This window comes from Drosophila santomea, chromosome 3R (assembly GCF_016746245.2).
Source record: "Drosophila santomea strain STO CAGO 1482 chromosome 3R, Prin_Dsan_1.1, whole genome shotgun sequence".
NCBI lineage: Eukaryota > Metazoa > Arthropoda > Insecta > Diptera > Drosophilidae > Drosophila > Drosophila santomea.
In genome coordinates, this window is record NC_053019.2 from 16,054,258 (window position 1) to 16,077,832 (window position 23,575).

General features: G+C 43.0%; 12 protein-coding genes across 17 annotated transcripts in view; 8 read left to right on the forward strand and 4 right to left on the reverse strand.

The window, feature by feature from the left end:
* Positions 1–2,898, reverse strand: part of LOC120452421 (phosphoinositide 3-kinase adapter protein 1) — a 31,996-nt gene extending 29,098 nt beyond the window's left edge. Inside the window, exon 1 of the mRNA XM_039636643.2 lies at positions 2,562–2,898. The gene's annotated coding sequence lies outside the window, so the exon portion shown is untranslated. The remainder of the gene's footprint in view (positions 1–2,561) is intronic.
* Positions 2,899–3,524: 626 nt separating this feature from the next.
* Positions 3,525–3,982, forward strand: LOC120452431. The gene has a single exon (XM_039636660.1). It carries the CDS (start codon positions 3,697–3,699, stop codon positions 3,967–3,969), a length of 273 nt encoding a protein of 90 aa, XP_039492594.1. The 5' UTR covers positions 3,525–3,696; the 3' UTR covers positions 3,970–3,982.
* Positions 3,983–4,549: 567 nt separating this feature from the next.
* LOC120452419 lies at positions 4,550–9,969 on the forward strand. Of its 3 annotated transcripts, none has more exons than XM_039636638.2 (6): positions 4,550–4,688; positions 5,388–5,908; positions 5,970–6,726; positions 6,817–7,241; positions 7,315–8,029; positions 8,091–9,969. In XM_039636638.2, exons 2-6 carry the CDS (start codon positions 5,583–5,585, stop codon positions 9,708–9,710), a joined length of 3,843 nt encoding a protein of 1,280 aa, XP_039492572.1. In that variant the 5' UTR covers positions 4,550–4,688; positions 5,388–5,582; the 3' UTR covers positions 9,711–9,969. The 3 variants fall into 3 exon arrangements, with proteins under 3 accessions (XP_039492572.1, XP_039492574.1, XP_039492573.1); XM_039636640.2 differs by having other exon boundaries at positions 4,554–4,688; positions 5,571–5,908; XM_039636639.2 differs by having other exon boundaries at positions 4,563–4,688; positions 5,392–5,908.
* A 695-nt stretch (positions 9,970–10,664) lies between these two features.
* On the forward strand, positions 10,665–11,199 carry LOC120452427 (cystatin-like protein). Its single transcript, XM_039636655.1, has 2 exons — positions 10,665–10,873; positions 10,931–11,199. Exons 1-2 carry the CDS (start codon positions 10,698–10,700, stop codon positions 11,124–11,126), a joined length of 372 nt encoding a protein of 123 aa, XP_039492589.1. The 5' UTR covers positions 10,665–10,697; the 3' UTR covers positions 11,127–11,199.
* A 211-nt stretch (positions 11,200–11,410) lies between these two features.
* Positions 11,411–12,001, forward strand: LOC120452430 (cystatin-like protein). 2 transcript variants are annotated; one of them, XM_039636658.2, is made up of 2 exons: positions 11,411–11,623; positions 11,688–12,001. In XM_039636658.2, the coding sequence occupies exons 1-2, from the start codon at positions 11,502–11,504 to the stop codon at positions 11,881–11,883; spliced, it is 318 nt and encodes a 105-aa protein (XP_039492592.1). In that variant the 5' UTR covers positions 11,411–11,501; the 3' UTR covers positions 11,884–12,001. The 2 variants fall into 2 exon arrangements, with proteins under 2 accessions (XP_039492592.1, XP_039492593.1); XM_039636659.2 differs by having other exon boundaries at positions 11,487–11,627.
* An 803-nt stretch (positions 12,002–12,804) lies between these two features.
* LOC120452429 (cystatin-like protein) lies at positions 12,805–13,601 on the forward strand. The gene is made up of 3 exons (XM_039636657.2): positions 12,805–12,961; positions 13,020–13,135; positions 13,192–13,601. The coding sequence occupies exons 1-3, from the start codon at positions 12,902–12,904 to the stop codon at positions 13,388–13,390; spliced, it is 375 nt and encodes a 124-aa protein (XP_039492591.1). The 5' UTR covers positions 12,805–12,901; the 3' UTR covers positions 13,391–13,601.
* Positions 13,602–14,277: 676 nt separating this feature from the next.
* On the reverse strand, positions 14,278–14,922 carry LOC120454161 (mucin-13). The gene has a single exon (XM_039639227.1). The coding sequence runs from the start codon at positions 14,767–14,769 to the stop codon at positions 14,278–14,280; it is 492 nt and encodes a 163-aa protein (XP_039495161.1). The 5' UTR covers positions 14,770–14,922.
* A 739-nt stretch (positions 14,923–15,661) lies between these two features.
* Positions 15,662–16,099, forward strand: LOC120452428 (protein new-glue 2). Its single transcript, XM_039636656.1, has one exon. It carries the CDS (start codon positions 15,662–15,664, stop codon positions 16,097–16,099), a length of 438 nt encoding a protein of 145 aa, XP_039492590.1.
* Positions 16,100–17,448: 1,349 nt separating this feature from the next.
* On the reverse strand, positions 17,449–17,948 carry LOC120452426 (protein new-glue 1). Its single transcript, XM_039636653.1, has one exon. The coding sequence runs from the start codon at positions 17,908–17,910 to the stop codon at positions 17,449–17,451; it is 462 nt and encodes a 153-aa protein (XP_039492587.1). The 5' UTR covers positions 17,911–17,948.
* A 932-nt stretch (positions 17,949–18,880) lies between these two features.
* LOC120452425 lies at positions 18,881–19,693 on the reverse strand. The gene has a single exon (XM_039636652.1). It carries the CDS (start codon positions 19,424–19,426, stop codon positions 18,899–18,901), a length of 528 nt encoding a protein of 175 aa, XP_039492586.1. The 5' UTR covers positions 19,427–19,693; the 3' UTR covers positions 18,881–18,898.
* A 542-nt stretch (positions 19,694–20,235) lies between these two features.
* Positions 20,236–21,491, forward strand: LOC120452424. The gene is made up of 4 exons (XM_039636651.1): positions 20,236–20,334; positions 20,396–20,434; positions 20,554–20,642; positions 20,716–21,491. The coding sequence occupies exons 1-4, from the start codon at positions 20,275–20,277 to the stop codon at positions 21,089–21,091; spliced, it is 564 nt and encodes a 187-aa protein (XP_039492585.1). The 5' UTR covers positions 20,236–20,274; the 3' UTR covers positions 21,092–21,491.
* An 871-nt stretch (positions 21,492–22,362) lies between these two features.
* LOC120452422 (cGMP-specific 3',5'-cyclic phosphodiesterase) overlaps positions 22,363–23,575 on the forward strand; it is a 45,934-nt gene continuing 44,721 nt past the window's right edge. For 2 of the 3 annotated variants that reach the window (XM_039636647.2, XM_039636649.2), the window contains exon 1: positions 22,555–23,145. The gene's annotated coding sequence lies outside the window, so the exon portion shown is untranslated. Of the gene's footprint in view, positions 22,491–22,554; positions 23,146–23,575 lie in introns of those variants that run through there. The other variant, XM_039636648.1, reaches the window with a different exon arrangement.

Here is a 23,575-nt window from a genome sequence, read left to right on the forward strand (position 1 = left end):
TACAAGCCATCTCGCTCAAATTAAAATTAATCAGCTAGGGTCATGTATGTATACCTAAAATGGATACCTCTGGAATTACAAGTTATTAAATAATGAGCTGTCTTCAACAAATATGTACATAGATACATTATGAAAATAAATAATCGGTAAATCGGATTATATACCTGGTATTACAGGGCTTGCTGATTATTTTGGGTAAAACTTATTGCCTAAAAAACTTCAGTGCTCACTTTCCCTTCCTTAAAATTCTAGAACGTGCTGTATTTTTCTGCAAAATTCCCAGGAATTTTGTGTGCCGTCTCTGACATTTTGATGGATTCCCCCTGACATTTCTCATGTTCGCCATGTTAAATGCGCTTTTGCCGCCCCTCATCGGTTTTTAGCATTTGTGTCGTTGGTGTTTTCATTTTATTCGGTTTTCCGCTTATCGCGATCAGTCGAGCGTTCGACTTTGTGCCAAAAAATATGCGATATGTGGGTGCACAGCACCGCAACACACCACATCAACCACCAACTGAAACAAGGAGCACCACCGAAATCAATGAAACCATCGAAACCACCGACTCAGTGGCGCTGGCACGCACGTTTTACGAGCTACGCTTTTTGGCCACTTACAGCACATAAATACAAAGTTGTTGACAAGCGCATAAAGACCGCGATGAGATCGTTAAATGAATATACTTTCGTAGGCCCAACCGCAACAATGAATATGGCCAACCATTAAAATCTAGTTCAATTGTTTTCGTTTGTCAGAAGTCTGTCGTCCGCACATCTCTTGCAACCTGTTGAATTTGCATTAGAATAACCACAATTTTTAGCTACGCATAACCCCATTTGAAACATCTGGGCCTGGTTTTTCATGTGCCGTTCAGGTGCCGTCAAGTAGTCGAATTAATGGCATTCGCTGCCGAGCAATTCAAACAGATGGCATTTATAAACGGGCAGTGCAAATGAACGGGCTACTGATAAGCGGCCAAGGAATTTGGCACAGGGAAAGTCATGTGCTCGTTGGGGAAAAGTTTAATTAAATGGCATATAATATGAAAATAATAGTGGAAAATGGTTTGGCTTATTGATATTATTAGGACAGCTCTTGTCGAGCTAATCTTTTGATATTTCCATGGTACGGAAGGCAATTGATTTATAGAGCAACACTCAAAAATGTTGCTTCTGCGGAAAACTGCAAATTATAATACTACTGAGTGCAGCTACTTTATAATTATTTCTGTTGGTCATAACTAAAACATCGAACATTTCTGTTGGTCATAACTAAAACATTGAACAAAAATATAAAAAAACACCTTAAAGTAACAGACGCCGCCTTTATTTTCGAGTCACATAAATCGTAAAATCTCAATTGGTTTTGCATAAATTCCTGCCGAAAATAGCCCAAATTTATGCACGTTCTTTACAGTATTCACACCGATTTGACGGATTACCTTAACGGATTGCTCTCCACAAGGAGGCAACTTTAATCCCGAACGTGTCGTGTGCCAAGCCAGCAGCGATATAATAACTTATGCGATCGGTACCGAAACACAAAATGACCGACAAATAAAACCAGTGAAATGCAATAAAAAAGTCTATGCATCAACAATTACTGGTCAGCACAAAAACAACAACATTTGTTTCGGTGCACATGTATGTGTGTGTGGTGTGGTGCATGTGTGTGTGTTTGTGTGGGGCAGTGTGTGGAATATTAATTAAAGTTGCGAGCTTTGATTTCTTCCCAACGACTGGGATTCCGACGGACAAGTGTTTTGCGTTGTAAAAACAAGCGAAACACCAGCAGCCTCGCGAGGAATAAGCAGGCACTGAGAGAAAATGCGAGTTATGCTGATCAATCATTTGGTATTTTCGTGGCTTTTACAAAGTGCTTAGTTTCAGCTTTAAAATTTGTATTTATGTTTTACATACACAAATAATTTTCTAGAGACTTGCTGAATTATTATTTTTAAATAACATAAGAAAGTGCAGTTATAATATTTTAATAATTAAAAAATTAAAACTTTTGATATTTTAGGCATGAGATTTTCTTGGACAAATTCGTAAATGGAAACCAAGTAGAATTTTAGTTACTACAAGAATTACTGCCCCTGCAAATATGAAAACTGGTATGCAAAGTGGAAATATCTTGATGATAGCCCCTTATTTCTTTCAGTGCAATTCACACAAGCGCTGAAACTCAAATTCGAATTAAACGCATTCCGAAGAAGAGCAGGCATGCAAAACGCGTAGCCCGCAGATCAGCAGCGAGATTAAAAGGGGGGTGGGCGGTAATGTGGGGAATCTCGCAGATTGCATAAATGGCGACCATTGCAACAGCATTTAGCATTTAGCATGTTGCATTATGAAGCCCTCGTTTGCATTTGAGACACGCATCTTGCATATTTCGCCTTGATGTTGATCGACAGTTTGACATTTTATGTCGTCGCCGCCTGTCGAAAGAACGGCGGTTACTTTTCTCTGCTCTTCAGTTTCACTGGATTTTTGCGATTTTTGCCATACTATTTTAGTCAAAACAAAACATAAAATACAACAAAAATCCCATTAAAACTCACCCAATTTGACCGCTAGGTGGCGCGCTGCAATCTTGTTGATCCAATCTCGATTGTTTTCCCTTTTCCAGAGCAACGGACACACAAATAGCAATGGAAACACAAACACACAATGGTAAACAAATGCGGAATTCCAGTCACGAGCACTTTTCTCCACTTTTTTTTTTTTTTTTCTTTCGTTTAGTTTTTCCGCTGCACTCGCACTGTCCGAGTCCGAAATCCCAATCCGAAATCCGGCGTATAAATACACACTTATGTGTATGTACAATGGGCTTGTATATTCGGGGAGACTATGGCCAACCGATCCGATCCGATACGATGCGATCCACGCCAAAGCCAAAACGAAAATTAAGTAGCCGCTTCTCGTTGGCTGCCTTGCCTGCGCTTCAGTTTCTGTTTCTGTTTCTGTTTTTGCTTTTTGGATTTCGGTTTGTTGGCATGTCGGCTTGTCGGTGTTTCTGCCCAGCGGACCAAAGAGAAGCCGAGCGGATCGCTTTGGATCGCAGAGCAATAAAAATAAAAGCATGAAAGCAGAGCAATCGGGAAATCGAGAGGGGTGGAAAAGTTTGGCGCGCTTTGGCGCTCGTTTGCATATGTGTGTGTAAATAGTGTGCTCTTTAGTCTGGGGGGTAAGAGAGGCAGCAAAGAAAGAGAAAGTGCTTACTCTTTGGGGGAAAGAATGAAAATAGTGCAAGTAGCAATAGGCCAATGAAGCATTTTTATATAAAATTAATTATAAACTTTTATTATAAACCTGAAATTGAACTCGAACTTATTGAAATTGTATTGAAATGGCCATACAAAACTTTTCTAATAAAATTGTTTTAAGATTTATACACTGTAAGCTAGCTTAAGTTGTTAAACAATTATATTAGCCGTCTGATTGTTTGTTAATATTCCTCACATTTTTTTAAAGTTTTTTTATTTGAATAACAAATAAATCCTACTATAACTAAATACTTTTACCCTATGGGTTTAACAAATGAAATTCCCACCTCTACGCATTTACGCGAATTTAAATATTTGTCCACTCCGCAAAACACCTGAGCAAATCTTGATCTTTGAATCGGCTTGACTCCAACCACTTTTCACCAGCTCATAAGAATATGATTTAGTCGCATATCTATGGTCGTCCAAAATGGTCTCTTTGCGGTTTATTTTGCTGTTGCTGGCACCGTACTATTTCCTGGATGGAGTTTCGGCTGTGACCTGTGACCTTGCCCCCACGGATGCCAGCTGCATAGACTGTCGGGTTTACCCCACCCACATCGAGTGCTTGCAGCGACTTTGGGCTCCAGCCACCACTGCAGCCCCACTGATCGTGGCCACCACCAGGAGATCCCGAGTCGGCAGGATTCGCAACTTCTTCAGTAGTTTCCTTACACGGGTCAGAAGTAAGAGTTGGTTCTGAGAAATAAAAGATGTCAAGATTATAAAGAATGTTTTCAAAATAAATAAATAATACAAATTATACAAAAGGGTTACCAAAACGTCAAAATATCGTTTTTAAGATATGTCGAAATGATTCTCTAAAACTGCTTAAATTAAAATATATTTATGCAAGGAACATGGGTTTCCTAAGGACCTTTTAGCTTTAATTAAACTGTGTTTTTTAAATGCTTTTAAATATTATTTGGTCATTCCAAACGAACGCCCAAAAGTATACCACAAAATACTACATACGTTCTATTTTTTATATATTAGTAATAATCCAAAATTCATCTACAAACATGTTCCGAAACAATAAAAGTAGTCTAGAGTAAAATAAGTGTAGTTTTTTTGTTTTTCTACATGTATTAGAAAGTGCATTTGTACAGCCAAAAATCTGCCTTAAAAACTGAAACGGAAATTTAAAATCCAATGAAAAAACCATTTTTTTTACAGCCGCTACTTTACAGCACTGTTTGCCGTTAACAGTGAACTATTTTCGGCGATGTGGGCTCAACGTCACGTGGCAGGTGGCAACCCCCGCCGAGCCGAGAATAGCAGTGGGAAGAAGAACAAGAACGGGCAACGCAATGGCAATTCCTCTTTCTCCGGTCGTTCGTGAACATTTTGCGAGAAAACTTTTCGCCGCATTTAAAAACGTTAAAAACGAAGCATGCGAACGGCATAAACACTGGATTTAAGGTAAAACAGCGTACCAACAACACTCGGTGGTCAGCAGACCTATTTAACCTCAAAATGCCAACGGCAAAGTCGGCGAAAAATGAAAAATAAAATATTCCAAAGTGTCGGCTGTGCAAGAATTTCGGGCGTGTGATGTGTGATGTAATCGCGTGGCCGCAATGGCGAATGCGTCTGTTGCTTTTTTTTTATAAAGATTTATTGGCCAGCAGTTTGTTTACGTTTACGCCGAGCTTGCGGTCTGGAATATAAATAAAAACGCCGACTTAACCTCATTTATGGTCCAAATTGGTGTTTATAAGTTGGAATATTTTGCGTGTAAAAAGCTTAGACACGAACATTGCTGGCAGGTTGGGCGAGTGCCGTGAGTGGGAGCGAGACGACTAGTGTGTGCTGCGGTTGGAAGTCAGTGGTGTGCAATTTTCAAGGCAGAACAAAATTAAATTAAATTTTTTCTATTTCATGTACTAATACTTAACAAGTGAATTAACGAGATATTAATACTAGATACTATCGATAAATATTAATATTTATTTCTTTAAACATACAAAAGGGTTTATATTTCTAACAATTCAATAAAAAAATGGACATATTTAGTTTTAGTCAAAATGATATTTGCAACCATCACTATATATGAAAATATCTTACCGTCCATTAGTCAAATTTGTTTATAATTTGTCATTCTTTCAATTTTTTATCTAGCTAGTTTTTACTTATAAAAATCTGGAAAATTCGAAGATCTGGCAACGCCGTAGTCGCTCTCCCTCTCCCACCGTCTTCTGTCTTTTGAGCACATGTGCCACCAATTGTTGCTCACTACGGATATTTTTGTGCCCCCCATTTGTTTATGTGTGCAACGGAGTGAGAGAACTGCATATTTTGCAGGGATAGCGAGTGATGAACAACCAGCGATATGGCGGCATCCAGTGGATACAGCACCACGTCTCCGCGGGCGACTCCTCCGAGGTCGACATCCTGGAGTCGGATGGCGGAGCAGGGGCCTCGGGCGAGGATCTGGACCATATGGCGGCCGAGAATCTTATATTCATGGCCCGCGACGGTCAGCTGAGTGAGATAATGGCGGCCAACGAGGCGGGCAGAACCGTTCTGGTCACCGCCGACGGCACCACAGTTGCCTATGCGGAATCCTTCGACGATGACGCCCAGGTGGTCACCGAGGAGGTAATCACAGACGACTGGGTGCAGCACCAAGGCGCCGAGCGGTATGTCCCTCCTACGTTTCTCTTGAAGTTTCCTTAATCGATTTTCTTTCCCACTTTGCAGTGTGGAGATCGCTGCCGAGCAGATAGCTGGGATAAGCAGCTCACAGGAACTGCTGGACATGGAGCAGGATGAGTACACTGCGCTGAGGCCCTATCCCTGCGACTTTTGCAGTCGGCGCTTTCGCAAAAAGGCCACCCTAAATAACCATATGCTGGCCCATCAAAATGATCGACCGCATCTCTGCAAGCTGTGTGGAGCGCGATTCTCACGACGAGCAGAGCTCATCAGTCACTTCAAGGCCCACGCAGAGGCTCAGGATGCGGCCGATGCCGAAGCAGCAGCCGCCGCAGCCGATTCATCTTCTGCCATTAAGTTTGAGCATCAGACGCAGCGACAAATGGACGATCACTACTACGAGCAGGATTGGCCGCTTTTCCAACAGCAACAGGAGCAGGAACAGGCGCAACAGGAAATTCATCAACAGCATCAGATTGTGGAGGAGGGCGAGGTACAGCTGGTAGCCAGTTACCCAGCCACAGTGGCTCCACCAGCTGCTCCGTCACGGGGCAGAATCAGTCGGTTGAAGCCCAAGGAAGAGAGCAGCCAGTTCATTGTGATTTCCGACAAGTCGGCAGGCGATTCGGGGCCATACATGGAGCCTGAGCCAGCTCAGCCTGTGGTTACCACATCGCAGCCTATTGCCATCGACCCGCCTCCTCAGCCAAACTTTCCGGTGCTGGACGACAGCAAACCCTTTGTGTGTCAGCAATGCGGATTGGCGTTTGCGCGGGAAAAGGCACTCGTTTCACACACCAAGGTAATTAGCGACTCAAAATTTTCCCAAAAACCAGCTTAACCAGTTTATTGACAAAATCATCCACTAATTTATCCTTTTTCTCTCCGCCAGAATCACCGCGTGGATTCGCCCTTCGAATGCAACCAGTGTCAGGAGATGTTCTGGGATAATACAAGTTTGCAGGAGCACCAGAAGACCCATCAGTTCGAGGAGAGCAACTCGGAGTACGATCCTGCCTCGGCAGAGGATAGCGGCAGTGAATCGGAGCCCGACGAGCAGTTGTATGGCGAATTCTATTGCAACGAATGCGGGATCTCCTTTCATCGCCAGGATCTACTACGACGTCATGCCAAACTGCACTATAAGCCAACGGATCAGGCGGCTGGAGGAAGCAATTCCGATGTCACCGCTGGCGGAGATGAGGAGCATGCCAAAGATTCTACTGGCCACTGTTGCAACACTTGCGGAAAGTCCTTTCCTAGCGCTTTGGAGATGCTCGCCCATGCAGAAATCCACGCTAGGTTCCCGCCTTTCAAGTAAGTTCGGCCAAAGATAGAGATGATTACGAACAGAAAACCGCATTTTAAAGGCTCATTTCATAAACTTCAGGTGCGTCCTATGCGGAATTAGCTTTTACGAGGAGCAGGCGATTAAGCGCCACCTGCACACCCGCCATCCCAGTGAACTGAAGGCCAATTCCTGCGTCCTGTGCGGCAAAGAGTGCCGCGATCGCAAGGCTCTGATAAAGCACGCCTGGGACCATTCGCGCGAGAAGTGCCATTCGTGCTCCAAGTGCGGCAAGAACTTTCACAACAAGGCGCGTCTAAAGCGGCACATGGCTTCGCACCGCGACAAGTCGGTAGTATGCGAGGTGTGCCAGGAGGAATTCCCCGACGGACGAACGCTCTCCAACCACAGACACTCGCACAGCACTACCTCGCCCGGCAAGCTGTTCCCGTGCCACGAATGCGGCAAGACTTTCGGTTCGCGCAGCTCCCAGCAGATCCACGTGCGGATCCACACTGGCGAGCGGCCATATGGCTGCCGCTACTGCTGGAAGGCTTTCGCGGATGGTGGTACTCTGCGGAAGCACGAGAGGATCCACACCGGAGAAAAGCCGTATGCCTGCTCCGTCTGTCCACGCGCCTTTAATCAACGTGTCGTGCTGCGGGAACACATTCGTTCTCATCATTCTGGGCTGGATGTAGCGCGAAACACGTACCACTGCACAGTCTGCTCTGAAGACCTGTCAACTTCCAACGACCTTATCCAGCATCTGATCCAACATAGTGACTCGAACACAGCTAAGCAGCGACAGCCCGTCGTAAGTAAAATCTAAATATGCTTAATACTTTTCTAACTAAAATTAATTACTTTTTTTTTAGACGGGACCGCGCAAGTACAAGCGTCGCCGTAAGCTACAGCCTCACGAGATCGCTCACATGCGGGCGGAGAACAAGGATGGCAACGGTGAAGAGGAAGAGGCCGTAGGAGAAGGCGATGCAGAGGAGTATGCCAGTGACATCGATCTTTGCGACTTTGATGTGGAGAACGTGGACGATCTCTTTGACATGGCAGAATCACCTAAGAAAGAAAAGCGGAAGAGGGGCTCGACAGCCACAAAAGCTGATCCCAAAGCCATGACCAATGGGAAAGCAGTGAAACCTTCCCAGGATAAGGGCAAAGCTAAGCCAAGATATGACTCCATCAGCAGTCAGCAATCCGATCGCATTTGGGAGGAAAAGTTCCTGCACGACAGTCAAGTGGCTCTCTTTCAGATCGATTCGCTGGTAGTGGTCAATGACACTCATCTGCAACCCGCTAGCTCCGCTGTGTCTTCAAACATACCCAATACAAGAGGCGGATTGAAGCAGCAGGGAAAAGTGCAGGCGAAGTCTGTAGACGGAGCCGGAAATTTCAATAGCTCAGCTACCACATCTGTTCCTTCACTTTCCTCCTCCACTTCCAGCAGTCGGAGCAGGAAGAGGGCGGCAACCACTAAGCCAGCCAGCAAAGCACCTCCTGCCAGTAACTCGCGACCCCGAATGATTCACACAGAGAAAGCCAAGGTGCCAAGAGGTGTTGGCGGAGACTCCTCTAGTATTTCGGTAAAGAAAACGCGTTCCAAGACCTATATAAGTCGCACGGAGTCGAACAATCTAAGCCTCGACAAATCCCGCAGCAGTTCCTCAAACATGGTGGATGACTATGAAATCATTTCTCCAGCTACACATCCGCCAAATCAGATCAGCTCCAGTCCCTTACACATCAAACAGGAGCAGGAGCAACAACAGCGGGTCCAACTTATGTACGATGATAACCTACTGATAGATGCTGCTCTGCTCAGGGAGAAGACGTATGAGAAGTTTAACCCGAGCATTGTTAATGATCTGGAGGAGATCCTGCGCTCTCCACTGAAGCACGAGAGAAACTCTCGCCTTCGCTTTACCAGCGAGTCTTCCACCACACCACAATATCTGCCCGAAGAGGAGCAAAACCTTATTAAAATTGAGCCAACTTCTCCAGATCTGCGGGAAATGTTGGAGAGCCAGCAAAGAGTCACAGCTCATAGCGGCGGCACTCCGTCGTCCTCTTCATCTGCCAGAACTTCCAGACATCTGCGACAAATCACTGCCAATGGTGCACGGGCAGGCAGCAAGAGATCTTCAGGTGGCGTAGCCAGCAAATCGTCAGCAGTCGCGGGAGTGGTGGCCAAAAAAGCGAACACTGCCACCAAGGTGAGCAGCAGCTCATCCTCGTACCTCTCATACGGGGTGGATTCCTACAATGTAAACGTACCTGCCAGTGCCAACAACACGGATGTGGGCAGCGGATTTTTTTCCATCTCGGAGGTTGTTTCGGCGGCCGACGCCGCAGATGCGGCTGCTAAAGCGGCGGCAGCTGGTAAATCGGAGCGGAAAACCCGCAGCTTCGAGTGCGAAATGTGCTCGGCCATCTTTTATGATCGCGCCCAGCTGCTGGAACACGTGCACATCCACATTTAAATGGGAGCTACCTTAACCACTCGCCCGGAGCCTTGTATTTTTGAAACATCTTATCCTTATATACAAACAGAAAATCGGAGTAAATTACCTCAAGGTATCGTGCATCGAAAAATATCGTTGATTTATGCGTTATTTAAAAATTGAACATAAACTTATTGTAGAGAGCATAGTTCATAAGACTTTTAAGTTTGTACCTCAGCTTTTGTTTTGAAGAATTGGTATGCTGGAATAAATACATCATTAAATGGTTTTTCATTAACTTAAATTTTGCTATCATGCTACGATCGAATCTGAGTTCTGTACATAGGAATTTGTGGTTCTAAGGTCATTGCTACTGACTGTACATACTCATAGAAACACTGATAAGAGTTGATTTCGCCGCAAACCAGATGTGTGTGTTTGATTTGAAGCCACGATTATAAGAAAGTTTTCATATGGGTACTTTTGTGGCTTGCCTTCGGTTTATTTTCACAGCTTTTGCATTAAAGCCGCAACTTTTCAGATCACAAAGTACAGATTAAAACGAGTATCATCCACAGAGAAGTGGCTTATCGCCCACTGACAAATCAATTAATTAACGCCAATGACCCAAAATAGAATATTTGTAATCGATTATACTCTGGCATAAATGTATTAATTTGTCAGGGAAATATATGCTAATTTGGATATTGACTATTAATATTTGAATAAGAGCTGCGAAAGTAAATAGACTTGCAGATACCGTAACCGAGGCTCTAAAGAATATTCGTAATCTTAAAACGATTGTTTCACTTATTTGCCTTAATCTACACTTTTATAAGTTGTAAATCACAAATGGGCTTTACTTTATTGATAGTTTTGATGTGTGGGGCCAGTCAAATATTCTATTGATGGCATAGAGAGCCTATTGTATTTTTCCATTGTTGATCTCCCACGGAGATGGCAGGTATAAAATGGGCCACATCGCCGGCTGTTCTTCAGTTCTCTCAGAAACGTCGAACGAGCAACATGAACGGATTGAAGTCGCTGTGTATTTTGGGTCTGGTTCTCCTGAGCCTGGCTGCCACCCAAGGGCAGGTTGTCGGAGGTGTTACCCAGTTGGAGGGAGCCAGCAGGAAAGAGGCTCTCGATCTGCTGGACGGCACCCTCGCCCAGTTGGCCACCGGAGATGGTCCCAGCTACAAGTGAGTTACGACTAAATGCCAATTCGGAATTCACACTAATTGATGTACTCATCTTAGGGCAATTAATGTGACCTCTGTGACTGGTCAGGTAGTGGCTGGAACACTGAACACCTACCAGGTGGAACTCGACAATGGAACCGACAAGAAACAGTGCACCGTGAAGATCTGGACTCAGCCCTGGCTGAAGGAGAACGGCACCAACATCAAGATCAAGTGCGCCGGTGACGTTGGCCAACTGGACCGCACCTGGTAAACATTTCCGTGAAAGAATTGCCCATTTCTGAGGGCTGTGAATGAAAAAATAAAAAAGCCAAGATAAAAATTAATTTTTGTATTTCTTTGTGGGTTTTACGATAGCTTCGAAAATTAGCTGTGCATTTCTTAATTGAGCTATTTAAACTAACTAATGGAAGTGTATAAGTACCTGATTCGCTTTGTTTATTCCCATCGCTAGCCATTCACACATATATGTATATAGAATATATATTCATTGAGATAACAACCATACAAGCTTTCACTCCACCAAAAGCTCCTGCAGTTGACTCACAATCGTCGAGACTGCAGCGTCGACGGAGTGATATCATTTCACGTTTTGGGTTTGGTTCTGTTGAGTTTTGCTGCCATCGCCATGTCCACCGGTCCGATTTTAGGCGGGCTCAGTCAGCTGGAGGGGGAGCAGAGAAAGGAGGCTCTGGAGCTCCTGGATGCCACCCTCGCACAGTTGGCCACCGGAGACGGTCCCAGCTACAAGTGTGTAAAGTCTACACTCGAACTAAAGTGTGTCACTTATTGATTGCTCTTGTTCCGATTTCAGGGCACTTAATGTGACCTCTGTCACGGGTCAGGTCGTAGCTGGAACACTCAACACCTTCGAGGTTCAGCTGGATAATGGATCCGAGCAAAAACGGGGCACCGTGAAGATCTGGACTCAGCCCTGGCTGAAGGAGAACGGCACCAACATCAAGATCAAGTTCCAGGGTGAGGACGACGAACTGGACCGCACCTGGTAAAAGGATTTACCTTGGACTTACAACTTAACTTAACAATCTAAGTCTAGTTCAGATCAAAAATTTTGTATGTGTTATTCTGGGCTTATTGTATTTTTCAATATAAGTATTACCTTTATTATTTAGAAAACTTTACATAATCTTACACCAGAACCTTAGCTGATTTGGTGGAAAAGGTTCTTTTGGGTTCACAAGCCTATAAAGTAGGTTATAAAAAGTTATTGGTTAACCAGTTCTGTTGGCAGAACCAGTTTGTTTATATATCTCAATAGGTAAATCGTATTATCTTGCTCACTCAACTATTGTGTGAATTTAATTAGTCACCGTCGACATCATCAGCGGTGTCAGTGGATATTACAAGTAATAATTCCCCCTTTGTTGCCGATAATACTCTTTGTTTTCTCTACATCATCACGAGAACTTTCAAAAACAATCAACTTGTTTTGCATGGTTTGCTTGCATTATTTTTGATAAAGGCTCGTTAGTAATGTATCTGAAACACATTAGTGACTTGTAACCAGTTTCTACTTTCTTATCGATCTTTATTGAAGAATTATTATCTCTCAAAAAGAAAACTTTGAACATTTGCTAAGAATTAAAATATTAAAAAGATGAACTGAGCAGTTCGTTGTTTGTAGTTGGTATGTCTCAACGACTGACTCAAATAAAGATTTTTACGCGAAATTATGAATCCATATAAAGTGACCACTCCTGACCTGGGCAAAAAGTAAATTGATAACACAAAACGACAGGCCAGTGCAAAACCAAAATAAAATACAAAGCTTTAAACTGAAGCTCAAGTAAAAAAGATGCCAAACAAGCGGCTTCATTATCGCGGGTTCAGGTTTGAGTGCACACTACTTGGCGCCTCTCCTTCTTTAGGGGCCGGTTGGCGTTGATCGCGAATAAGCAAACATATACGTATGTTCTCACCGAGAACTCTGACGATATCGGTTTCCTCTATAAAAGCGGTCTTCTATGCGCCGTGTTTACTCAGTTTGAAACAAGTGTTTCGAGGAAAATGCAGTCCGCGAAAGTGATCTTTGTTCTGTCTTTGACCCTGGCCGTTGCCTTTGCTAACGTGAGTTAAAGTTGATATTATTATTATTTTATAGTTGCCTGACCTTTCAAATCGAAAGCCGAGGTTGCCGCCCGGTGCCCCGAAACCCCTGGATGGAGAGGATTTGTCCAAGGCAAAGGAACTCTTGAACACCACCCTCGCCCAACTTGCCACAGGAGATGGTCCCAATTACCAGTAAGTAAAAGTGAATTAATTTTGGAATTAGTTGGTGCAATTCCTACTGCTTGCAGAGTACTAAATGTGATCTCGGCATCTAGCCAATTGGTCGCTGGCACGCTGCACAAATTCGAGGTGGAGCTGTCCAACGGATCCGAGACCAAGGAGTGCACCGTTAAGATCTGGGACAGGCCATGGCTGCACGAGAAGGGAGAGGCCACCAATGTGAAGGTTCAGTGCAAAGATGACGCGTTGGTTGAAAAGACCTGGTAGACCGTGTTTGCAGTGCTTACCCATAGAATTTTGTCCGAGAATTTAGAAATGGGACAATAAATGTTCGATGCACGCATACTTTGGTGAATCCCGGAAATGGTGGTGTTATATCACATCATATATCATTGATCGGTGATAATTAAATTCTGTGGATCGTGGAGTAACCAGTTTTCTCACATTTCAAATAAATTTCTATAATGGATGGACATGATCAAGTCAGTGTGCATAACTACATAGGTAGAAAGCGAACAGCAAACACAAGATGTCTTATGTGATCTTTGGGCGCTACTTGCGCACTATCTGTAGCAGAGTAAGGGGTATGCAATAGTCATGATCGTGTGTGTACATAACTACATAGGTAGAAGCATAAAACCAAACTCAAGACATCTTAAGTGATCTTTAGGCGCTACTTGCGCACTTTCTTAAACAGAGTAAGAGGTATCCAATAGTCATGATCAAGTGTGTGTGAATAACTACATAGGCAGAAGGCGAAGAGTAAACTAAAGACATCTTAAGTGATCTTTAGGTGCTAAACAGAGTAAGAGGTATCCAATAGTCATGATCAAGTGTGTGTGCATAACTACATAGGTAGAAGTCTAAAACCAAACTCAAGACATCTTAAGCGATCTTAAGGCGCTACTGCCGCACTTTCTTTAACAGAGTAAGAGGTATCCAATAGTCATGATCAATTCAGTTTAAATAACTACATAGGTAGAAGGCGAAGAGCAAACTAAAGACATCTTATGTGATCTCTAGGCGCTACTGCCGCACTTTCTTTAACAGAGTAAGTGGTATCCTATAGTCGCGGCATTCGACCTGATCGTTTTTTCAAAATACTCATTTATTTGTAGGCACAAAAATCGAAGTCATTTGCCTAGCCATTCAGCTTAGCCAACCCTGTTGTTCCTGTTGTTGCGGCGGTTCTTCCTGCGCTTAGCAGCACGGCGCTGACGTCGTCGCTGAGCCCGCTGGCGGCGCATCCGGCGGTTGTTGCGGTTGGCGTTGCTGCTGTTGTTGCTGCTGCCGCTGTCGGAGGGGCTGCTGTTGGGGCTGTCGGGGGATCCTGCTGAAGGACTGGTGCTATCGCTCGCTGAAGGAGAGGTGCCAGTGGGAGTGGTGCTTCCGTCAGTGGGAGTGGTGCTTCCATCAGTGGGCGTGGTGCTTCCGTCAGTGGGAGTGGTGCTTCCATCAGTGGGCGTGGTGCTTCCGTCAGTGGGCGTGGTGCTTCCATCAGTGGGCGTGGTGCTTCCGTCAGTGGGCGTGGTGCTTCCATCAGTGGGCGTGGTGCTTCCATCGGTGGGATCGTCCTCGGCGAAACTGTACCTCGAGAAGCACAGGACCAAAAGGCCAAGGCTCAAAAGTAGTGTGCTCGTCCTCATAGCTTTGATTGCCTTGAATGGATGGGCTTGGTTGATGATCTCCGGATGATGGCTAACGCTTTTATACCACTCGTACAGTCAACGGCCCCATTGTAAGGATGATCGACAGCTGTGACAACAAATCGATTGAATAGAACTTTTCGTATTGCCGAATTTCGACAGCTGCCTAAATAGCACGCGAGTTAGACAAAAAGCTTTTATTTAACAAATTCGTTCTTTCGTTCCTATTAACACATTAGTTGGTCAAATACGGTTGGCATTACTTATTTTATATCACACAAGATATACATCTGGAATATCGCTCTTGGTCGAAAGCTGATTCGTACACAACTAAGAAGTCAGATGGTGCAGATTTTACTGTCTGATTTTAGGCGCTATTAAGTAGGGATTCTTTATAAAGTGCACCGCAAAACGCTTTCAGAAATAACGTTATTTCAACTTTTGGATAATCATAAGTGCGTTACTCGTACTCAAAATGGTATTCTCAAATAGTGCCATGCCCGCATTTTTAAAAATGATTTTTCAATATCATTTGTTTTGGCAATTCCTATTGACCAGGAAAAAGGGCTTGGATGTATGGCTTAGCAGAAGAGTGTTTCTTACCATAAACAATAGTAAAATATGTTTTTATTCTTTAAATCAATCGACTCATTAAATTCCGCAAAACTCATTATACGCAGTTATGTTAATACATATGCAAATATAAGCGTGTATTTCGCCATCCGATCGCTTATGCGAATTTTTAGCAAACAATTTGGGAAAATAATGCAAAATGTATAAGAACCAGCTGCGTAAATTTGCCAATAATTTGCTTACGAAAGTCGCGTGGTTCTAAACGCCTATAAAAGCCACTGCCGCCAGCCATCTGCAATCCCAAATCTGACAATCCAAGATGAAGGCAACTACTATCTTATCCGCCATCCTCGTCCTGGCGGCCTGTCTTTTGAGGAGCAGCGAGGCGGTAACCTGCACCGCTGACGACACTGTCGCAGGATGCATCAACTGCACCACCAATCCAACCGATGCCGAGTGCGTGGCCGAAGCAGCCGCCGCCGAAGCCGCCACCACCACCACCACAACCACAACTGCAGCAACGCCCACCGCCACAACCTCAGCGACGGCGACGACCACAGTGGCCTCCAGCTCAAACTCCTCCTCTGGACGGCGCAAGATCGTGCGCATAACCGATCTGGGCTATACCAACGTTCGGCGCATCCGCGTCAAGCGGAACCGTTCAGGAAGCACCACTGGCCGGAATCAGCGGCGCAGGAACAACTCCAGACGTGTCAACGTGAGGAGGGCCAACGGAAACGTAGTTGTTGTTGGTTAACAACATGCATTTTAATAAAACGCTCAACAAAATATGGATTTGTAATAGTACATATACATATTTTGTTTTCTTCAATTGGGAACTCTGGGTACAACAGTGATAAAAATTGTTACGTCGGCTTACCAATTATAAAACGTTAAATGCTAAATTAAAATTGCGGAATTATTAGACCATGTAAAGCTAAATATCGGTTCTTTTAGTACCTTATAATATTATGGTATTATTAATATTGTTTCATCTTAACCCAATGGAACTTAATATTAATAAACAAGTTGTAGCCATTAATGAGCACAGGAATGCGTAATTTCATTAAAGTTAACATGGTATGATAACATGGTATGGTATAATAAGTGTAAATAATAAGTGATAATAATAAGTGATAATAATAAGAGGTACGATCAGTACTATTTTGTTGGGACAAAATTATAGTTTCCTTTTTGCTAATAATGTTAAAATGGGGCAATGTACTTATAAGTTAAAATGTACTTATTAGTACAGGTATACCTGTTGGAAACACGGATCATGCTTTCTTTCAACAAGAAAGCTTTAGAATAAACTTGTTTAATCCACATTTTGCCCAATTTTTGTCAAACCACAGGCAAAACATGTCAGTAATTTGAAACTTGTGTATTTGAAATTTGTGTAAATAATTCGATTTCATTGAACTGCTATTAAATCCATTTTAACCCATGAATTGCTTAGCCGAGGCATTCTGCTCCAAAGACAATTGCAACGCGGATCCCTTCAACTCGGAATGTGTGGCTGAAGCCCCCACTGAAAATTGCTTTCAGTGGACGTTTCTTTGGCAAAAGTCTAAAAATGTTTTTCATTTTAAAATAGATTACACATGTGATGTTTAAATAATTATCTATTCTATTTTAATTGTTGGAAAGAAACAATTATTAAATATATATAATCCAGGTACGGGGTGCGTGGTCTCCGACTTTGTGATGTTTTTGAGTAGCGATAAATTGTAGAACTGCAGGGTATCTTTCGGGTATTTTGCAAGGCTTATAGCATACTTTACAGCTTGGTTTACCTACGACTTTACTAGATCAGACGACGACTTGTACAATTCAAAAATGGAGATACATATTATTAAATAAAAAGGGTTGTCAACATTACTCAGTATATAATTATATATTTATATCTACGTGAATACCAAGTGAAGCAAAGTGCACAACTAAGGAAATACAATTTTACTTGTTTTTACATATGTATGTATTTATTAAATCTACAAATTCGTAAGGGCTTCTCAGTTTTACAATAAAAGACAAACGATAGATTTAACTTTCAAATTATCTTTATTTCATAAATAGTTTTTCCAATTGTATACACTCTAATCCTTTTTAACCAACCACGACGCGAACATTTCCACGTCTGCCTCTGGAGTTGTTCCTGCTCCTGCGGTTGCGGTTGGTCTTCGTATTGCTGTTGCTGTTGGATTTGGTGGAGCGTCTGCCGGTGCGTCCGGAGGAGCGGGATGTGGTGGTGTTGATCCGGATGCGACGGTTGACGGAGTAGCGCAGGTTGTTTACGCTGACGATCTTACGACTTCCGGTTCCGGATCCACTTGCTGACGTGGGCGCTGTGGTGGTGGTCGCAACGGTGGTCGAGGTTGGAGCCAATGTGGTTGTGGTGGTGGTGGTGGCGGCGGCTGCCTCGGCAACGCACTCGGCATCGGTTGGATTGGTGGTGCAGTTGATGCATCCTGCGACGGTGGCGTCAGCGGTGCAGGTCACCGCTTCGCTGCTCCTTGGAAGGCAGGCTGCCAGGACGAGAATGGCGGAGATGATAGTTGCTGCTCTCATTGTGGATTTGCTGATTGGGGATGGTTGATTGATGGTGATGTCGGATTTGGGTAAGGCTTTTATAGCGACTTGATCGAGGTCAAGGGGCGCTCTTCCTATCAAGCGATTTTCGCCAATATGTACGCAGCTGGTTCCATACAATTATAAGAAATATTAGACATTGTTTGCTGCCAAATCGGTAACTATCTAACTATGAATCTTAGTTGCAAAATAAACTAAGTTCACTTATTCACTTAAGGAACACGCATCTATTTCAATTTTAATAATCTGAATGAAGCTTAGTACAAATTCGACTGAAATTCATATTCAATTATATTTATGTTTTTAGAAAAAGATAGCATCTTCGTTAATGATTGCCTTGAATAATATTTGTTATTGACTGTGTATCCACAAGATGATCAATGCCATCTGTCGATAGCTTTTTGCTTTTGGGTTTAAGGTTCGTTCTGTTTTTTGAAAACATAGTTTGAATGGTTTTAAAATTATTTTAGAATGGATAACGTTTTAAAACTATTTGGACATAGTATTTCGTTACACTAATAAAGCAAAACAAAATAATAAGTATTACATCTTAAATTATTATGTAAATCTTAAGTGAAACTATGAATACACTCGTTTATTTATTTACTATTCATCAGAAAAATGACCAAATGACCTCAAAAAGACATCCATAATGGACATAATGGATTCGCCTTACAATTGGCTGGGTATAAAAGAACGATCGACATATTTTAGTGGGATGATTACTTACTTTTACTAATAATGACCAAGTCGTGGTGAAAATAACGGTTACTAAAATAGTATTAGTAATAAATATCAGAAGAATAAGTATTTTGTTTTTGGAAAAATACTTCTGTTATAATTAAATAAAAAAACCATTTTTTATGTTAGATGCTGTATATATGTTTTATTTAGTATTTTTGTAATCATTCAAATCTTATGAGAATTAATCAAAACGTCATTATCGTGAGCAATAGCGAAGTTGGCTTTAGCCCGATCGGTTTTGCCTCCTGCGCCGTTGGGCCCTCCTCCTTTGGGCACGCCTCCTTTGGGCGCGCCTCCTTTGAGCACGCCTCCTGGCCGCAATCCTCCTCCTCCTGGCCGCATTAGCCGCGCTGTTGGAGGTATTTCCCGAATCGGATGAGGAGTCACTGGGCGAGTCCGTGTTGGCAGATGGAGTGACTGCCGTGCTCGGCGTGGTAGAATCCGCCACGGGTGCTGTGGTGGCTCCACCGGCGGAGGGTGTCGTGGTATCTGCCCCAGCTGGGGCTGTCGTAGTGTTGGCTGCGGCCTCGGCCACACACTCGGGATCGGTTGGACTGGTGGTGCAGTTGATGCATCCTGCGACGGTGGCGTCAGCGGTGCAGGTCACCGCCTCGCTGCTCCTTAGGAGGCAAGCGGCCAGGACAAGGACTCCTGATAAGATGATCGATGTGGCCCTCATTTTGAGAATGATGGGGTCTTCGGATGTTAGCATGGGCTTATATACCACTGTTTTGTGTTTTCCTTGTGGCATTAGAAATAAAGAATATGTGCAAATATACCCAACTGGGGTATCAAATTATTGTTTCTTTATATCCGTTGTTTGTTTTGGTACCAGAAGATGATACTCAAAGTCCAATTCTTATTTGCTGGTGTGGATTAAAATATAGTTGTTCAATATGTTTACCTTATACAAAATGACTGCCAAATATATTTATCCAGCTGTTTCTTCCGAGTTTTGGCTTATTTCTCCGAATTATTGACACAGAATTTACCCTGATCAAAGTAGGTTATAGAGATGTATAAATCATTTTGAAGTGTAAAGCGCGGTGGAGAGGATGCTTAACAGCTTTATAGGAAAAAACTCGGATGTTTTGGTTTCAATTTTGGCACACTAATCCCGTGTTTCAGATTCATGGGCTTTTATGGCATTAACCCAGGTTTTGGCTCTTTATAATGCATAATTAGCTTATACAGCTTCCCCATTTTCCAGGCACAAAATAAATGCAGTTAATTATTGTTTGCTACCAGGCCAAAAGTGAATAACAGTATTTGGCACTTTAAGCTCGCTTTGAGCGAATTTCATTGATATAGCTCACTTGCAAGCAGTGAGTAACAACATTTCATTTGAGTACAAAATATGTTTAATATCTAGATTCGCGTGTTAGATTTACCTGCTTTCATGACTTCCCAACTGTTTGCTGGTGTATGGTTTTTGTTTTATTTGATAATTATCATGACGTCACATCTTACATCGAAGCGAAGCGAGAACAATGGGCGAGAATATTTTAAATTCATATTTAGCAATTATATGGCGATGTGCTGACCAGCTCTGATTTTTCAGTTAGTTTCGCTTTTAGCTGATCAGCGAACGGTTGAGCCATGGATTTATTTAGCTGTTTGCTGCTGTGCCTGGGAATTATTTCCCTACCCAATGTCGTGGTTTGTATCTTGGGCAAATAGTTTAGGGGCTTATAATTTTTAATCATTTAATAATTTACAGTTTACGATATGCATTCCACCCGATCACTGCATTGAAGATGTGAGTTTGATACTTGTTTATTTAAAATACTATTTTACCTTCGAAAATACTCTGGCTACCACAATTTATAGTCTGTAGTGTTCCTGGTTAAAGAGAGTTTATTTTTTTGTGTCCCACAGATGGAGGAAAGCGATGCGAAAGAGCGATTCGACTATGTACTTGGCAAATATGAGGAGGTGGAAATGAAAATTCCCGGAAAACCCGTTGGGTGAGATGAACTTTAGCGCGTGTATGGTGTTTGGTGTTCCACTAATTGACTTTTCATTTCATTTCCACCGCAGTTTGCATGGGAAAGTGGTTACGCATGGCGAGGCGGAGGAGCAGCACTTGGTGTTCCAGTACATGGACAATACGCTCCATGACATCATCCAGACGTGTGCGTTTGTGGTCAAGCGGAATCCCGGTGAGTGCGAGAATATCCGCACCTACTGCTCGGCCTTTCTGAGCCGCCTGCCACGCCCCCTGCTGGAGCGCCAGCCCATCATCGTGTGCGACGATGGGACGCGGGTGGCGGAGGAGGAGTCGGAAACGGAAGCGGAAGACAACCCGGATGCAGATGCTCAGGGTGAGACTGATCCGCAGCAGGAGCAGGGAGTCGGTCAAGTGGAGACCACAACAGCGGAGCCGGCCAGCTCCAAATTAAGTGAATTTTACTGAGTGGGGGCAGTTTCGACTTTACATTTGTCAGACAATTTTACGAATAATTCTAAAATAAGTGCATGAGTAAGTGCAAATGAGATTAATTTTCAATTATACGTTTTTAATTCTTGCAATGCTTTAACTTTAAGAAAATTCCACGTTTTTGAAGATTATATGAGTATATACAAATTTTAGTATTTAAAAATTAAATTATTCACATACACCACTAAGGCAATTGGTACGTTGCGTATACGACATGTTAGTTGGTGCTCGGGGTTAGGTCCTTAAAGTTGTTTGATGGAAATTTATATTTATTTATGAAATATATGTTATTTAATACATGCTATTTCCACGAGCTAGTTGATATTGGTAATGTTGATTCTGTCTAAGTAAATTAAGTAAATAGCTAAGCAAATTAAAGAGTCTTACAGAGAAAACACACTTTTATAAAAAATGTGAAAGCATCATTATTAAGCATTAATTTTTAAAATAAAGTTTTCGAAAAAATTCCAACGAAGTAAATTGATTTTAGTATGCATTGCAATGTATAAAAACAGCGCCTAAAACTAGGCTTACTTGCACCGTCTACTAACATTTCCCCTTGGCAACTCAATGTCACGGCTTCCCCAGATTGAGTTAGGAAGCTCTGACAGCAACAACTATGCGGCTTTTAGTTCAACAACTGACGGCTAAAAGACTAGACCAGGCCAAGTCCGGCGCCTGCGCCGATCCCACGATGCACAGTGGACGAAAAACGACAAAAACACAAAAGTCGAGTTTTCTAATAAGCAGATTTGAATTTTTAAATGTTTTAAATAAGCAATAATTTGGATAGATATGAAGAACACATTTACTTTTTAGATATGATTTATTTATCATTTATATTTATTTATTTATCAGAAAAATAGTATTTGATTAGGCTAATATATTCAGAGTGTCACACTTTGTAAAGCTTTTTTTTTTTGATTGGGGAGTACTAATCAAATCTAATATAATTAACTTCTTATATTTAGAAAACTATATATTTAACAAGTACTAAATATAAATACTTTATGGTAAACAACTAAGTTAGCATTTAGCACTTAATTACAGATTACTTAAATAAAAACTTCAGCTTTGCTTGGAAACTTTAAGCCACTGTACTCAGTTGTGAGAGAGAAAACTCTCTTTCCGACCGAAAGAGAGAGAGAGGCTTGCGCCAAATAACAGTAAACAAAGCCCAGCTGCTGCTGCTGCTGCTGCTGGCGGTACGAATACGGTTTTCAGTTGTTAACGGGGCGCCAAGGCGAACTGGAGCAGCGAAATCGGAGCGACGGAGCAGGAACAAAAGCTCCAAAACGCTGCACACCCACAAAGTCGGTGGAGAGTGGAGAAAGACAGAGCCGGAGACAGAGACAGAGAGATAGCAGGCCAGGCGGTGAGAGCGCCTTAGAGAGTTAGATGGAGAGAGAGAGAGAGAGATTCTCAGCGAGATAGATTGTTATTTGTGTTTGGCGACAGTGGCGGTGCGGTCCCGTGCCGCACAGAATTATCTGCTCAGTGCTAAAGTTGTACTCGTGCTGCGTAGCTCGTGCGGGCAAGGCCGTTTCTCGACACGCCCGCCCACCCACCGCCCCGCGCGCCCCCTGCCACGCCCCCAGCAGCTGGGAGCAGCAGCTGCTTTTCAGTAGTGAAGTGCGTGCGCGTTTCGCGGCAAACGGAATTGCCGCCGGTTGTAAAACAGTCGCAGGATAAAATCGCCTCGAAACGTAGCGAAATTACATAGTTCGGAAAAGTAGCCCGCTTTTTGCATAATCCAAAACGTAATTCGAAGGGCGAAACTTAAAATGAATAGCGGCGCGTAAATATACTGTTAACTATTGCCGTGCAATTTCCAGTCCAAATCGCAGCCCACCCCCTTTTATCAACGAAGCGCCAGTCAAGCCGCCGTGTTATCAGCAAACGAAGCGCGACAAAAAACACAAAAAAACATAGAAAAACGTACTAAAAAAGATAGAAACAGCACAAAGTATATGTGGGAAAGCAAAGTGAAAAGAAAATGCATTTGAGTGCGTGAGAGTGTGTGTGCTTAGGTGAGTATTAGCCGTACGATTGTGTGTGTCTGTCGACTAGCGGGTCCCCGGCTCAGCTGAGTGCTGAGTAAACAAACAAAAAGCAACCGAAGCCAAACACACAGAGCCACAGCACAAATACCACCGCAAATACGGTGGTACCGCGCCACCAGCCAAATATACATATATGCGAGCCCACACCCACACACTCGCACGCAATTATTAGCGTTCCCCAAATCCCCCAGAAATGTGCGAATTATGAAATATTTTACCCTTGAATGTCATACGTATTAGTATTAGAATAAGCGGCGGGGCGCCCAGCGAGCGTTACTTTTTAGCAAGTTTTTAATACCCCCCATGCGGTGGATACGAGGGGTATGCCCAGTTTTAGAAGCTCTGGAACTAATCCGCATCCAAGCGAAGATTAAAGTTCCATATTAATATTAATAAT